Source organism: Microtus pennsylvanicus, chromosome 13 (assembly GCF_037038515.1).
Source record: "Microtus pennsylvanicus isolate mMicPen1 chromosome 13, mMicPen1.hap1, whole genome shotgun sequence".
Classification (NCBI taxonomy): domain Eukaryota; kingdom Metazoa; phylum Chordata; class Mammalia; order Rodentia; family Cricetidae; genus Microtus; species Microtus pennsylvanicus.
Window position 1 is genome coordinate 73,025,232 of NC_134591.1, and position 14,803 is coordinate 73,040,034.

Sequence of the window (14,803 nt, forward strand, 5' to 3'; positions counted from 1 at the left end):
GGCAGAGGCAGGCGGATCTCTGTGAGTTTGAGGCCAGCCTGGTCTACAGTTCCCGGACAGCCAAGGCTAGCAGAGAGACCCTGTCTCAAAAAATCAAAATAAATAAATAAAACCAAACAAACAAAAGTCAAAAGAAGGTCTGCAATGATGGCAGATGTCTGGCTTGGAAAGAACATAAAATCCTGCCCCTCAAGTGGGAAATGAGAGACTGTCTTCCAATATCTTTTATCCCATACACAAACCGCACAACACACAATTGAGCGCACACACACGCACCCTGCTTACCCGGTGAATGTGTAGACCTCTAAAGCAAATTTCTGCAGCAGGCTTGTCTTGGTGGAATTGGACAGGATGAGGACCACATTCATGTGGCCTGGCCTCAGGCGTACCAAGTTGCTGGTGTATGTCACATCTGTGAGTTCAGTTACTTCTACAAAGCCTTTTTTAGGAATCTTGCTGTGGAGAAACACAGAGGAGTTAGAGACTATCAGGGCGGGGGAGTGGAAACCAGTGGAAGCCAGGCATGGTAGCACATGCTGCAGTCCTAGCGGCTAGGCAGAAGAGGCAGGATGAGAGGCAAGCCTCAACTGTGTGCTGAGTCCGAGGACAGCCTGGGCTGAGAACGAACATTCAAACTCCTCCATAAGCCTGAACAAAACAAAACCAGTGGAGCACAATGCCTCACGGTTAGTGGGCGCTGACTCTGCCCTGCTGGCTGCACAGGGTGGCCCTGCTCCACGGGTGGCCTGGCTTGCAGCAGCCCTTTTCATGGAACTTTTCAAATGGCGCAAAGGCAGCTGTATGTCAGAGCGAAGGAGGCCACAAATGCTCAGTCTGTTGTTAACTTAGACTGGTTCTTTCCTGAGGACATCAGCAGTTATGAATCATGGGGACAGGCTACCCCTAGCTTCTGGCTCATTTACCACCTCCCTTGGGCCAGATAGGTCTCCTATCTCTTCCTGTTTCCATTACGGACGCTGGGATGGTGAATCTGAAATCACACGGCACTCAGTCTGTCAGTCCTGTATCTATATGTGTGAACCATGGGCAGCAGTGACTTTTTCCCTTATTCGGGATGTCTGGGAAAGGGCCAAAGAGACTGCTCAGGGGTTACGAGTGTGCACTACTGTTCTTCCAGAGGCTTCATAACAGTCTTGAACTCCAGCTCCAGGGGATCTGATATTTCTGGTCCCGAAGGGTACAAACTTAAACACACCCTACCCAAATGCCCGAGAATAAGAATGGTTTGGATTTTTAGAGTCCCCCTCCCATTTTGTAAGATGTGCAAACATGCAATGAGGTACAAGAGATGGTCAAAACATGGCATCTACGTCTGTGCATACACCTCAGCCTGAAGCTGGTCTGACTCCCCGATGAGGCACAGAACTGTTTTCTTCTTTTCTGAGATGAGATCACAATATGTAGTCCTGCTGGCCTGGAACCCACTATATAAAACTCAACAGTGATCTGCCTGCCTCTGCCTCCCAGGTGCTGGAATTGAAGGTGTGTGCCACCATGGCTGGCTGCCACAAAACACTCTATGTGTGGCCTTATGCTGCTGGCCACCGAGTTTCACACTTTGGGTTATTTCAGAGTTGCTCGGTGAGAGCACTTGTTTAGCTCATGTTTGATCCCCAGCACTGCGACCCTCTCCTGACCCTCTCCACTACCCATCCTCCACACTCTTTGAAACCAAAGGCAAGCATGTGGTGTATGGGAAGAACCTGCTGTTTTCTTTGGTGAAAGTTGGCTCAGTCTTCCCAGCCTTCTCAGGGACCTCTTCTTTATCTGGAGGCTGTGACTCTCGTTCTTCATTTGAGTCGCTAAAGAATGAAAACAGAAGTTATTTTTCTTTCTTTCTTTTTTTTTTTAGGGGTATAAATGACCATGGCAGACTGGGGCTCCCGCTGATAGTCCCTAGACTTACCTGAAAGCCTGGACAATGACAGTGCCAAAGAGTATGAAGAGGGCCGAGAAGATGAGGGACAGCAGCGGCATCATCTCTCGCCTGAAAACAAAGGCACAGTCGCTGTCTCAGGAGGAAAGTCCCAGACCAAAAGCCTTTCACCAGGAAATACAATCACAGGACCGGCTGTTTCTGGGGTGGGGGAGGGGGAGACTGCCTTCTGGAAGGTGGCTTTAGACTATGTCTAAAACATTCTGCAGGAGATGAAGAACTTAAATTGTACACAGGGAAGGACTTTCTGCCACCGAGGTATCTATTGGTGGCTACAGAGTCTGTTCAGTGATGTCAGTCTACCTGAGTGACCCAGATAGAATAGAGGGTATCGGGGGCTGGAGAGATGGCTCAGAGGTTAAGAGCATTGACTGCTCTTCCAGAGGTTATGAGTTCAATTCCCAGCAACCACATGGTGGTTCACAACCATCTACAAAGAGATCCAATGCCCTCTTGTGGTGTGCAGGCAAACATACAGGCAGAACACTATATATGATAAATAATAATAAATAAATGATAAATAAATAAATCTTAAAAAAAAAGAACAGGGGGTGTCACAGTGAGCTTCAGTTGTCAACCTGACATAAACTAGAGTCACCTGGAAAGAGGGAACCTCAGCAGGAGAGCTGCCTCCATTAGGCTGGACTGTGGGCGTGCCTTGAATACTAATTGACAGGGGAGGGCCCAGCCCACAGTGGGTGGTGCCACCCACGGGCAAGCAGTGTAAGAAAAATAGCTGAGCAAGCCAGTAAGCAGTGTTCCTTTGTGGTCTCAGCTTTAGATCCTGCCTTCGCTCATAAGCCAAAATAAGCTGTTTTCTCCCCAAGTTTGTTTGGGTCATGGATGGACATATCTGTGAATGTACACACTGGGCTCTACGTGTCAGGCCCTGCGCTGAGTGGCAGACATGCCGCGAAAAGACCAATATCAGTTCTGCTGACAGGGAGGACAGCTGGGGTGGTCCTTCCTCCCCAGCAAGAGGTACCAGTCAGTAAATACTAAAAAGAAAAGCAAGAAAAAGGAAACTGGGGCTGGAGAGATGGCTCAGTGGTTAAGAGCACTGGCTGCTCTTCCTGAGGTCCTGAGTTCAATTCCCAGCAACCACATGGTGGCTCACAACCATCTATAATGAGATCTGGTGCCCTCTTCTGGCATGTGGGCATACATGGAAGCAGAATGTTGCATACATAATATATAAATAAATAAAAGGAAAAGGAAACTGTCACTGGGAACCCCAGAGGCTCCTACCAGTTACTGTGGAGTAGGCTCTCCCACCAGTCCGAGAGGGCATCAGAAGCAGAGTAGAGCCAGCGGAGAAGAAACACCTGCCAGAGAGGAAACAGGTAGTGGTCAGGACCTGGCCCAGAGGGAGGCCCCACACTTCCTTCCACAACTTCTTTGGATCCCTGCTCTGTCCACCCTGTCCCTCCTGATGGCCCATCTTTCCCAACTGAGATGCTCACAGGGGCAAGTTCATCGGCCAGGTCAGGAAGGACAGCTTCAGAGGAGAGAAAGGCCGGATCTTTCCGAAGCTGGTCAAGGTAACCCAAAAGGATGAACTTGTCGCTCTCACTGCCCGTCCAGGGGTCTTCCAGGGTTTTAAATACCACCCTTCCCGCTGTGTTTCGCCTCTCCAAGATGGACACCTGGGAGAAAAGGAGAAGAACAATTAGGATAGAATGATGCCAGAAATCCCAACCCCGGGAGGCTCAGTCTGGACTCACACACCTAGATCTTATACATTAAAAAAACAAAAAAAAACTGTAAGCTGCACTTGCCAGTGTTTCTTTGTTTGTTTGTTTTTTTTTCCAAGGCAGGGTTTCTCTTGTGTAGCCCTGTCAGTTCTGGAAATCATTCTCTAGACCAGGCTGGCCTTGAACTCAGAGTTCTGCCTGCCTCTGCCTCTTGAGTGCTGTGGTTAAAGGCACGAGTCTGTAGTTTTTTCCAGAGCCGTACAAAAGGGTCTCACAAGGTCAGCACTTAAGCAAAAATGCAAATACTGATATGTTTATGGTATTTGTTTTTTTATAATTTATTTAAATTTATTTTATGTACACTGTTATGAAGGTGTCAGATTCCCTGGAACTGGATTAATAGACAGTTCTGGGCTGCTTTGTGGGTATTGGGAATTGAACCTGGGTCCTCTGGAAGAGCAGTCAGTGTTCTTAACTGCTGCGCCATCTGTCCAGCCCTGTGTTTACAGTAATTTGTAAGAGACCCTGCGCTCTGACAAGAGGCACCATTACTTTTCGAATTCACTATGCTCTTGTGAAGAAGCCCCTTGACTTGCTTGTCTCTATCTCACCAGCATCCCCGACTAAACTGCAGCAGGCAGGGAGCCCAGGGCCTTGTGCACGCCAGATGGCACTTTACCAACTGAACCACATCCTTAGTGCAGTAATTAATATTGTTTGAGATGAGCTCTCATTATGTTGCCTAGGTTGGCCTCAATTTCCCAGGCTCAAGATATCTCAAACTTTGGTCTTCTTACAATAGTTTAATTAATTTTTGCTTTTTTTTTTTTTTTTGGTTTTTCGAGACAGGGTTTCTCTGTGGTTTTGGAGCCTGTCCTGGAACTAGCTCTTGTAGACCAGGCTGGTCTCGAACTCACAGAGATCCGCCTGCTTCTGCCTCCCAAGTGCTGGGATTAAAGGCTGGAGCTGGAGAGATGGCTCAGAAGTTAAGAGCACTGACTGTTTTTCCAGAGGTCCTGAGTTCAATTCCCAGAAACCACATGGTGGCTCACAACCATCTGTGCTGAGAGCTGGTGCCCTCTTCTGGCCTATAGCATACATGCAGACAGAACACTGTATTCATAATAAATAATCTTAAAAAAAAAATCTATTCATAGAATGGGAGAGGTGGCATTCCCCAGGGAAGAACACACCAATTGGTTGTGCAGTGCCCAACAGTCAACCCTGAAAACATAATATAAAGGTAGTAATATGCAAACTGGTCATATTTAGGAATATATGTATATACAAATATACGTGCAATAGCAACCCAATTTTTCAAAAGGCCATGGATTTGAAGCAGAGTGGCAAGGGGTATATGAAAGGGTTTGGAGGGAGGAAAAGGAAGGGAGAAATGTAATTAAATAAGCTCAAAAATAGTATTAAAATATATTTATTATTTTTATGTGTAATGTATGTGCCTGTATCAGTTTATGTGTACCATGTGCGCTCAGGAACCCTCAGAAACCAGAAGAACACACCAGATCCCCTGAACTGGAATTCCAGGTAATTGTGAGCCTCCATGTGGGTGCTGGAAACAGAACCCAGGTCTTTTCTGAGAACAGCCAGTATTCTTTTTTTTTAAAAAAAGACTTTATTAATTATGTATGCAGGGTTCTTCCTGCATGTATGCCCACATGCCAGAAGAGGGCACCAGGTCTCATTAGAGATGGTTGTGAGCCACCATGTGGTTGCTGGGAATTGAACTCAGGACCTCTGGAAAAACAGTCAGTGCTCTTAACTTCTGAGCCATCTCTCCAGCTCCAGCCAGTATTCTTATCCATGGACCTACCTCCCAGTCTAATTTTTGCTTGTTTTATTTTTTAAATTTTTTTTGAGACAGGAGCTCAAATTTTGTTATCCTGCCTCTACCTCCTGAGTGCTAGGATTACAGGCATATCCCCGATGCACCTAGCAAGAGTAATGGTTCTTAAGGTGACTTTCCAAAGCCTCTGTCAAAATTCTAAACCTTTTTTCTTTCAACAGATTTTGTAGGGCAGCATCTGACACAACGTTACAGTTAAGGAGCCTTGGCTTTGCAGAGAGCATTTCTATGAAAACCGAATGACAACAGAGAAGGTGGTCATTTCTTTCCTTTCCGGGTGCTGGGATGAAACCCAGGCTCTCGCACATTTCAGGCAAACACTCTATCACCAAACTCCAATCCTCACTCCAGAAAGAACCGTAGGCTTCTGGGATGTGTGTGTGTGTGTGTGTGTGATGATGCCAGCAGAGCATGTGAGGACAGAGAGGTTTCCAAGCATGCTAGCAGGGGCCTGAGAGTTGGACAACGGGGCCTCTAGAGTTCTACACTTCCACACCTGACCCTAGGAAAAGTTGTTGGGAAAGGCTGACACACCTCAACCTTCCCTCATGGCAAGTGGCCGAGATGGCTCAGCTGGGATGGCGCCAGACCAGAGGAAGGCTGCTTTCCAGGGAGGACTGGGGCCCACATGGGGATGTGGCTAAGTGAAAGATGAAGGTTTGATTAAGACTCCAGTCTGGTCTCAGAGGTTTCCAGATGTTTGCACTCTGTATTCAGCACTCCCAAGACAGGAGGGATGTGGGTGAGGGTTGGGGGGCCCTGGCTTACCCCTGACTGTCCTTGGAACATCTCGCTGTCTGGTAGCAATGTGCTGGCAAACTCCTGCTGCCGGCTGCTATAGACATGCACGAACCGCACCGTGTCTTGAGTGTTTGCCAATGCGAATGACAGGAAGGCTTCAAAGGGTTTGCTTGGCTTGCTAGCCTCGGCAGTCAGCAAAACCACACAGTACCTGCACAGGAACAAGAGAGAAGGTCCTAGAACCAATCTCCGGTCAGGGTCAGGCCTGGCAAGGGCTGCTAAGGAAAGAGGAGACCTGTCTATGTGAGGAAGTTTTCAGAAGCCCTATGTCCTGTTTTCCTCTCCCAGGAAGGGCTGGCTGAATCTATCTTAGGGCAGAGGTGACCAAACTTCCTTCTGAAGGGGCTGCCTCTGCAAGGTTCTGATGGGAGCCCAGCGTTCATTTATTTATTCTCCGAACATTTACTGAGTTTGCAGGCAACATCCCTACCTTGTTCTAGTGGGGAAAACAGACACCAGACACATGGACACACACATAATGAGCACTGGTAAGTGCAGTGAGAAAAAGAGGACAGAAGAGGCTGGTATGGGGCGGAAGTCACGCTCATGCAGACCAGGAAATGCCACCTGATGTTTGAGCAGACTTGAATGAAGTGCTGTGGGAGAGGAAAAGAGGGTGGAGCAACTTGATGTGGCCTGGGTTTGGAGAGATTTATGGTAGATGTGTGGAGAACAGAGAGAAGAATAAGGGAACGGATGGGAGCAGAAACCCTACGGGACATGTGGGAGCCTGCTCAAGAGTGGCCATGATAAAATAATGAGATGCCAGGCAGATGAAAATGTATGTGTCTGGGGGCGTGTGGATCAATTCTCTCCTTCCGTCACATGATCTCAGAGAGCAAACCCAGGTGGTCAGGCTTGACAGCCAGTGCCTGTACCTGCGGAGTCATCCCACTAGTCCTCCAGGTATCTGCTAGATAGGGTGGCCCATGCTACTATTTCGGCATGGGTACCCTAGACTAAGGCACCTCACCCACCATAGTTGAACTGCCCTGCAGGAAGACACCACTGCTCCCTCCCACTTCAGCGAGGAGGAGAGCCCAGAGTTCGTACTTCCTCTGTCGGTGAGACCGCTTCACAGGGCAGAGTTCATGGAAGAGCCTCTGGCTGGTGAGCCGGGCTGCCAGCAGGTACTTGTTCTGGGCGATGAAGTCCTCAATGACCTGCTTCTTCAGCCCTCGAGCCTGGAGAAACACCAACAGGCACTCAGTCTTCACACTGCCAATGGGCTTTACTCACAAGCTATGAAGACCCTGCCTACGGCAACATCACCAGGCAAGAAACGTATGGAGATGATGGATAACTCAGGTGGAGGTGATGATACAGCTAGGTCATGCTCAGGGGAAAATCAAGAGGTTTCTACTACGTGACTGCATACCATTTACGTCAACAGCTCGGAGAAGTCAATCATTTGAATTTTTTTTTTTTTTTTTTTTGGTTTTTCGAGACAGGGTTTCTCTGTGGCTTTGGAGCCTGTCCTGGAACTAGCTCTGTAGACCAGGCTGGTCTCGAACTCCCAGAGATCCGCCTGCCTCTGCCTCCCAAGTGCTGGGATTAAAGGCGTGCACCACCACGCCCGGCCTTTGAATTTTACACTAATATATTTCCATTCAGGATCTGTATCAAACTTAACAATTCAAAATAAATCCTGGGACTAAGGAGGTGGCTCAGTGGTAGAATACTGGTCAAATGAATGAAACAAAATACCCAAACAGTGGCAGCTCTTATTCTTTTTTTGAGACAGGGTCTTACCATCCACCTTGGCTGGCCTGGAATTTGCTATATAGACAAACGGCCTCCAAGTCACAAAGATCTGTCTGCTTCTGGGCTAGAATTACATCAATGTGCCGCTCTACCCATCCCCCACTCCCCACCCAGCTCGTGGACTGCTGATCCTCCCGTCTACCTTCCTAATGCTGGAATCTCAGGCACACACTTTGTGTGGTGCCAGGACGGATGACGTGGGGCTTCGTGTGCTCTAGAAAAGCGATCCCACTCAGTGACATCCCAGCCCTCTGCACACTTACTAAGAATGAAGATGCAGACCACAAAACTGCACACTGATCACTCTGTTGTGTGGTTTAGAAGACAGACATGACATAGGAGCAGCGAAACCGCCACCAGCCTCAGGTGACCACAGTGTACCTATCAAACGCTAACGACACATTTGCAAAGCTGCCGGATGATACAAAGTCAGTCCTGAGAACCAACTGTGTTCCTTCTATCAGCAGAGAGAAAGTGTAACAGATGCTGTCTCACAAGGATGAAGAAGGGTGAACTGACAGGTAGATTCTGGGTCAGTGAGAGGGCTCAGTGGGTAAGGGGGCTTACTGCCAAGCCTTACGAACTGAGTTTGATTCCCCAAACCCACAGGGTGGAAGGAAAGAACTGACTTCCAAAAGCTGTCCTATGACCTCCACACATACATGAGTATGAACAGACACACAAAAATAAATAAATATAAATTTAAAAAAGGTTTTAATCTTCAAAAACCAACCACTCACTGACACACTCACAACCTTCCATGCTGTATCTGTTGCCCTCCTACCTCTTTAAAGAATTTTGAGATGGGTGTTGAGTAACTCAGGCTGGCCTGGAATTCCCTAGGTGAGGGTGTCCTTGAACTTCCTTCCTCTTGCTTCTACCTCCTGAGTGCTGGGATCACAGGCCGGCACTACCACGCCTGGCCTCTGCAGTGCTGGGGTCCGATCTGGGGCTCTGTGTCTGCCAGGCAAGCACCTAACAAGCTACCTAAGCTACTGCAACAGCACCCTTCTACTGCCGCCTACGTTAGCTCTGAATTCTCATTTTCTCCGCCTCCAAAGTGCTGAGATTTTAAACACTTCCATCCAGCCCAGCTTTCTCCTGTCTTTCCTAAGCTGTCCCTGTCCACCTGTGTAAGGGTCAGCTCCGCCAGTCTTTGCTATAGACAGCTCTAATTCAGCATACCTAAGATGAACTCATTCTCTCCGGTCCCTATCAGCCATTTCCCATCTGGGTCTGCCCCACAGACGAACCTTCCTGATTTCCAGTGTGGCACACTGCTATTCTACAAGACTGGAGATCGCCTTTAGGTCTATCCACCCCGACTGAAGCACGTTAGGTACAGTCTAACAGCTCCGGATGCCCAGCCAGCGCCACATTCACCACCCAGCAGGCAAGAGAGAATGTGCGCTGAGCAAATAAAACATCCTCTTTTAAGGTGGGCGGTGGTGGCACACGCCTTTAATCCAGCACTTGGGAAGCAGAGGCAGGAGTAAGTTCTCTGTAAGTTCGAAGCCAACCTGGTCTACAAGAGCTAGTTCCAGGACAAGCTCCAAAACTACAGAGAAACTCTGTCACGAAAAACCAAAAAAAAAAAAAAAAAAACAACAACAAATTCCCCCAAACCAACAAACACCTTTTTTTCTCAAACCAGCAATTCTCCTGCCTCAGCCGTCAGAGCACTGCAATTTCAGGTATATGCCATTTGAGATAAAATGATTTTTTTTAAATCCAAACATCACTGTGTCACATAAAATAACCAGCAAAATTCAGTGCATCAGTACAATGAAATGGCAAATGAGTTCTTCCTTTTCTCTGCTGCTTTGTTCAATTTTATCTTTCTCTGATTTATTCCTGAGTGCAGTGCCTGGGTGTGCCTGAGCACATGCAGAGGTCAAAGGATGACCTCTAGGTGTTAGTTTTCCCCTTCCACCACAGGGGACCCAGGGGAGAACTCAGGCGGCCAAGCTAGGCAGGGAACACTTCCACCCACCCCTTCCCTTTCCCTCCTCTTTCTTTGAGACAAAGTCTCATTGTAGCTCAGGCTAGCCTCAGACTTATTATGTAGTTGAGAATGATCCTTCCCTGCTGGGACTATAAAGCTTGTTCACACTAGGCTGAGGTGCGGTGAAGGCGGTCTTGACAGGAGGGGGTTCTCACATACCTGGATGACATCAGCAGGCTTGTTGATGTGCTCTTTAAAGATCAGCACGGCAGGGGCATAGACATTGATGTTGTACTGCCTGGTCATGTCTTCCACACCTCTCAAGCCCATGTACACGTAACCGAATGACACATAATCTTTGTACGCAAAAGCCGTCAACTGTGAGGGCACAGGAGAGGAAGGGAATAAGTGGACAGTGAGGCATCCAGCTTCTAGAGCAAGTGGGCTCTGGGTATGTCAATGGTGGGGGTGAGCTGTCAGCACATGGATCCCCGCGAGGTCTTTCTCAGCCTCAAACATTCACTTCAGGTATTTATTCTATGCACAAAAACCGAGCAAAGATAAACACAACTAATTTCCTCAAGAGATAAAACAAAATAATCATTATGCTGAAATTTTGCCTGTGTGTGTGTGTCTATAAACTACCACAAACTGAGCAGCCTTATCTGAAACACTTGTGACCAGAAATGGTCCAGACTTATCCAGTTTGAAATATTAGCATATCCACAATGAAGTATTCTTGGGAATAGCACCAAACTTAAACATAAAACAGTCTGTATGCTCCACACATCTTATCCACCCAGCATGAAGGTAATTGTGGGCTTTTGTTTTGACTATGACCTGCAACATGAGGTCAGGGGTGGGTGACATCGAGTTGATGTTCAAGAGTTTCTGATTTGGGATTCTTAAATTAGAGATGCTCCATATGTAATTATACAAAAGACAAGCAGGCAACGGGCTACGATTCCCGGACAGGAACATGAGGTAGGGGAGAGTACCTTGTACATCAGTGGCACCGCCGGCGTCTGGCCGAACAGGAGGGCGTGAGGCTTATTCTCCTGCTGCCAGCCAGAGAGGAATCGCACGTAATTTTTATTTGTAACCTTAAATTGGAAATAGAAGGTTAGTTGCCATATTTAATTTTTAAAAAAAGATTTATTTTTCTTTTGTATATCAATGTTTTGCCTATATATATATGTATGTGTACCACACACAGATCTGGTGCTCACAAAGGTCAGAAGTGGAAATCAAATCCCCTGGAACCAGAGTTCCAATGGGTGTTAGCTGCCATGTGGATGCTAGGAACCGAATCCAGATCCTCTGGAAGAATAGCCAGTGCTCTTAACTGCTGAGGCAATTATATGGCCCCAATACTTAATTCTTAACAACTGTATTATAATGCTGTCAGGAGACCAATTAAATATGTATAAAGAGGTTGTTTATTTAAAAAATGCAGATAACTAATCATCTTGTCTTTTTGAGACAGGGTCTATGTAGCTCCGGCTGTCCTAGAACTTGCTATGTAGACCACACTGGCCTCAAACTTACAGAGATCTGCCTGTCTTTGTCACTAATTGTTTTGTCTTAATTAGACAAAACCACTAGAAGAATGGAGATATAGCTACCGTTTGTTTATAAACTCTTACAGATTACAATAACCACACTGAGTGACAGAATACTGACCATATCATAATCACTTCTGGAGTTGGTTCCTTTTCTGTTTGTTTTGGGAGGAGTACTGAGGATTGAACCTACAGCCTCTGCAGGCTAGGTGAGTGCTCTACCATTCAGCTATACCCGAGTCTTGTCTTTGTTTCATTACAGGGTGACTTGGTTCTTCTACCATTGGGGATTGAACCCAGGGCATTACCATCAGCCCTTCAGAGTTGTACTCCTACAGAAGGCAATGTAGCACAGGCCCTGTAAAAATGGCTAGAGAGAGATTCTTGCAACTCTAGAAGAGGACCCAAGTCTCAAATAACAACAACAACAACAACAAAATTACACTTAATTACCTTGTGTACATGTAGGTACATGAGCTATGCATGCATGTGTTGGTCAGAGGACAACCTGCAGGAGAGGGTTCTCTCCTTCACCATGTGGGTCCTCAGGCATCAGCTCAGGTTGTCAGACTTGCAGGGAGCACCTTTGCCTTCTGAGCTGGCTCTGGCTCTCACTGAGATTTTACTTTTTGTTTTGTTTTTTTTCTCTATGCAGAAAACTTGTCCTGGAACTTGCTATGTAGACCAAACTAATCTCAAACTCAGAGTTGCTATATAGACCAGGATGGCCTCAAACTCAGAGCCACCTGCCTCTGCCTCCCAAGTGCTGGGATTAAAGGTGCAAGACACCACCACTGGTTCCTCAGCAGCTTCTAAAGTTCCAGAAGTAATATTTGGTTTAATGAGTCTGGTAGTTTTGGTAGCTGTGATCCTTAAATATATAAAAACCAAATGTAATTCATCTTTTCTCAATGAAATCTGGTTTGAGTATTTTTACAGAAAAATACACACACATGAACAAATGCATGATCCATAAATCTTATCACGTGATCTAACTGTGTTGTTATTTAGGAAACATGACCCTGGCATGAGATCAGGCTCCTGGGATAACACTTGTGAGCTGGTTGTTAATAGAGTGACCTTTCTTCGGCTCTGTAGCCCTGCTTCAGTCTCCCAGGTTTTATCAATATGATTAGGAAACAGTAAATGCCTGGCTGTCCAGAGTGAAGACTGGGAGGTTCCGGCTGGCAGCCCGTTCTCAGCGGACACTCACCTTCTCCACCAAGTTCCCTGGAAGAAGACTCTCCACGAACTGCCGTAGGTTCTCATGAACCACTGCATTGTGGAAGAAGGAGATTTTCCCATTGATGATTCCTAGGATGGAGGGGGTGCTGTGTGCTCCTAGGTGATGGGCCAGGCGTCTTTCATAGCCAGCATGGACGACACCAATCCCCACACCTGAAAAGCATGGAAGAGCTCCATGAAGTGTTGCTGAGAAGAATCCTTTACAGTGGGAAGTGAAACCCAATTGGGTTGGAGTAGGTAATTTTCTAATAGCTTGTTTAGCATTCTTTCACCACAATCTGGTAATATTTACAAACAGTTGCAAACCGGAACATCAAAAGCCTATTTTTCCTAATTTTGGGAACAGGTCATGAGAAAATGCTTTAAAAGAAAAAAAGAGGGCCAGAGAGATGGATCAGGGAATAAAGGAACTTGCTGCCAAGCCTGAGGTCCATCCCTGGAACCCACAAGATAAAAGGAGAATTGACTCTGGCAGGTTGCTCTCTGACCTTTGAACACTTTTGGCACATACACACACACACACACATGCATGCACACTTACTAAGTAAATGTAAGAGAGAGAAGAATTGGTACACCATGTTCCTACCCATAAACAAACATGTGTGAACAGGCTAAGGGGCTGATGACTCAGCTACAGTGTCCCACCCAGCGCCATGGCCTATGACTTATCAACAGAAGAAGGGCACATCTTACTGCTGGGAAGACATTTTCCTTTTATACACATTACTTAACCGCCTCCACAGTGCTGTCTCTGACCTCCACATCCTTGCTGTTGCATGTGTACCCCCTCCAACACAATTAGGAACAATATAAGAAATACAGATTTTTGGGCTGGAGAGATGGCTCAGAGGTTAAGAGCATTGCCTGCTCTTTCAAATTCCAAAGGTCCTGAGTTCAATTCCCGGCAACCACATGGTGGCTCACAACCATCTGTAATGAGGTCTGGTGCCCTCTTCTGGGCTGCAGACATACACACAGACAGACTATTGTATACATAATAAATAAATAAATATTTTTTTTAAAAAAAAAGAAATACAGATTCTTGGGCTGGGGAGATGGTTCAGAAGTTAAGAGCACTGGCTGCATTGGGAACTAGGTTCAATTCCCAGCATCCACATGGTGACTCATAGCTGTCTATTACTCCAGTTCCAGAGGACCAGACACCCTCTCTGGCCTCCTCAGACACCAGGTACACATGTGGTGCATAGATGTACACACTAGGCTGTGTGTGATGGCACACACCTTTAATCCCAGCACTGAGTCTGAGGCCAGCCTGGTCTACATGTCAAGTTCCATGCCAGCCACGACTATAGAGAGAGACCCTGCATCTCAGTCACTATTCGGTTGCTGTGAAGAGACACCACGACACAGCAACTCCTATACAAGGAAAGTATTTAAATAACCGGGGCTAGCTTACAGTACAGAGGTTTAGTTCACTGTAGTCATGGCAGGGAGCATGGCAGCATGCAAGCAGACATGGTACTGGAGAAGCAGTTGAGAGTTTTACATTTGGATCCCCAGGCAGCAGGAAGAGAGCCCCTGGGCTGGAGTTGGCCTTTTGAAATCTCTACCCACAAGTGACACACTTCATCCAACAAGGTCACGCCTATTCCAGCAAGGCTACTCCTATTCCAGCAAGGCCACTCCTAATAATCCAATCCAGCCCAAAAATCTGTATTTCTTATATCGTTCCTAATTGTCACTCCTGATGACTAAGTATTCAAATATATAAGCCTATGGTGGCATTCTTTTTTTTGAAACAGTGTGTCTTTGTGTAGCCTTAACTGTGTTAGTACTAGCTCTGTAGACCATGCTGGCCTCAAACTTGCAGAGTTCCGCCTGCCTCTGCTTCCCGAGTGCTAGGATTAATGGCGTGCACCACCATTGTCTGTCAATGTGTGACGTTCTTATTCAAACCTTGACAACCTTTTTCAAATAAATAAAAAATAAAACCCAGATATACATGCAGGA

The 14,803-nt window shown here is 46.7% G+C and overlaps 1 protein-coding gene across 1 annotated transcript in view; it reads right to left on the reverse strand.

Annotated features, from left to right (window-relative positions):
* The window catches only part of Dnajc16 (DnaJ heat shock protein family (Hsp40) member C16), a 30,730-nt gene that overhangs the window by 4,059 nt on the left and 11,868 nt on the right, over positions 1–14,803 (reverse strand). The window contains exons 5-14 of the mRNA XM_075946572.1: positions 12,801–12,985; positions 11,024–11,128; positions 10,245–10,403; positions 7,370–7,500; positions 6,284–6,467; positions 3,421–3,603; positions 3,206–3,282; positions 1,928–2,008; positions 1,725–1,823; positions 286–456 (exon numbers count right to left, since the gene is read on the reverse strand). Of these exons, the coding sequence (XP_075802687.1) occupies positions 286–456; positions 1,725–1,823; positions 1,928–2,008; positions 3,206–3,282; positions 3,421–3,603; positions 6,284–6,467; positions 7,370–7,500; positions 10,245–10,403; positions 11,024–11,128; positions 12,801–12,985 (1,375 nt within the window). The remainder of the gene's footprint in view (positions 1–285; positions 457–1,724; positions 1,824–1,927; positions 2,009–3,205; positions 3,283–3,420; positions 3,604–6,283; positions 6,468–7,369; positions 7,501–10,244; positions 10,404–11,023; positions 11,129–12,800; positions 12,986–14,803) is intronic.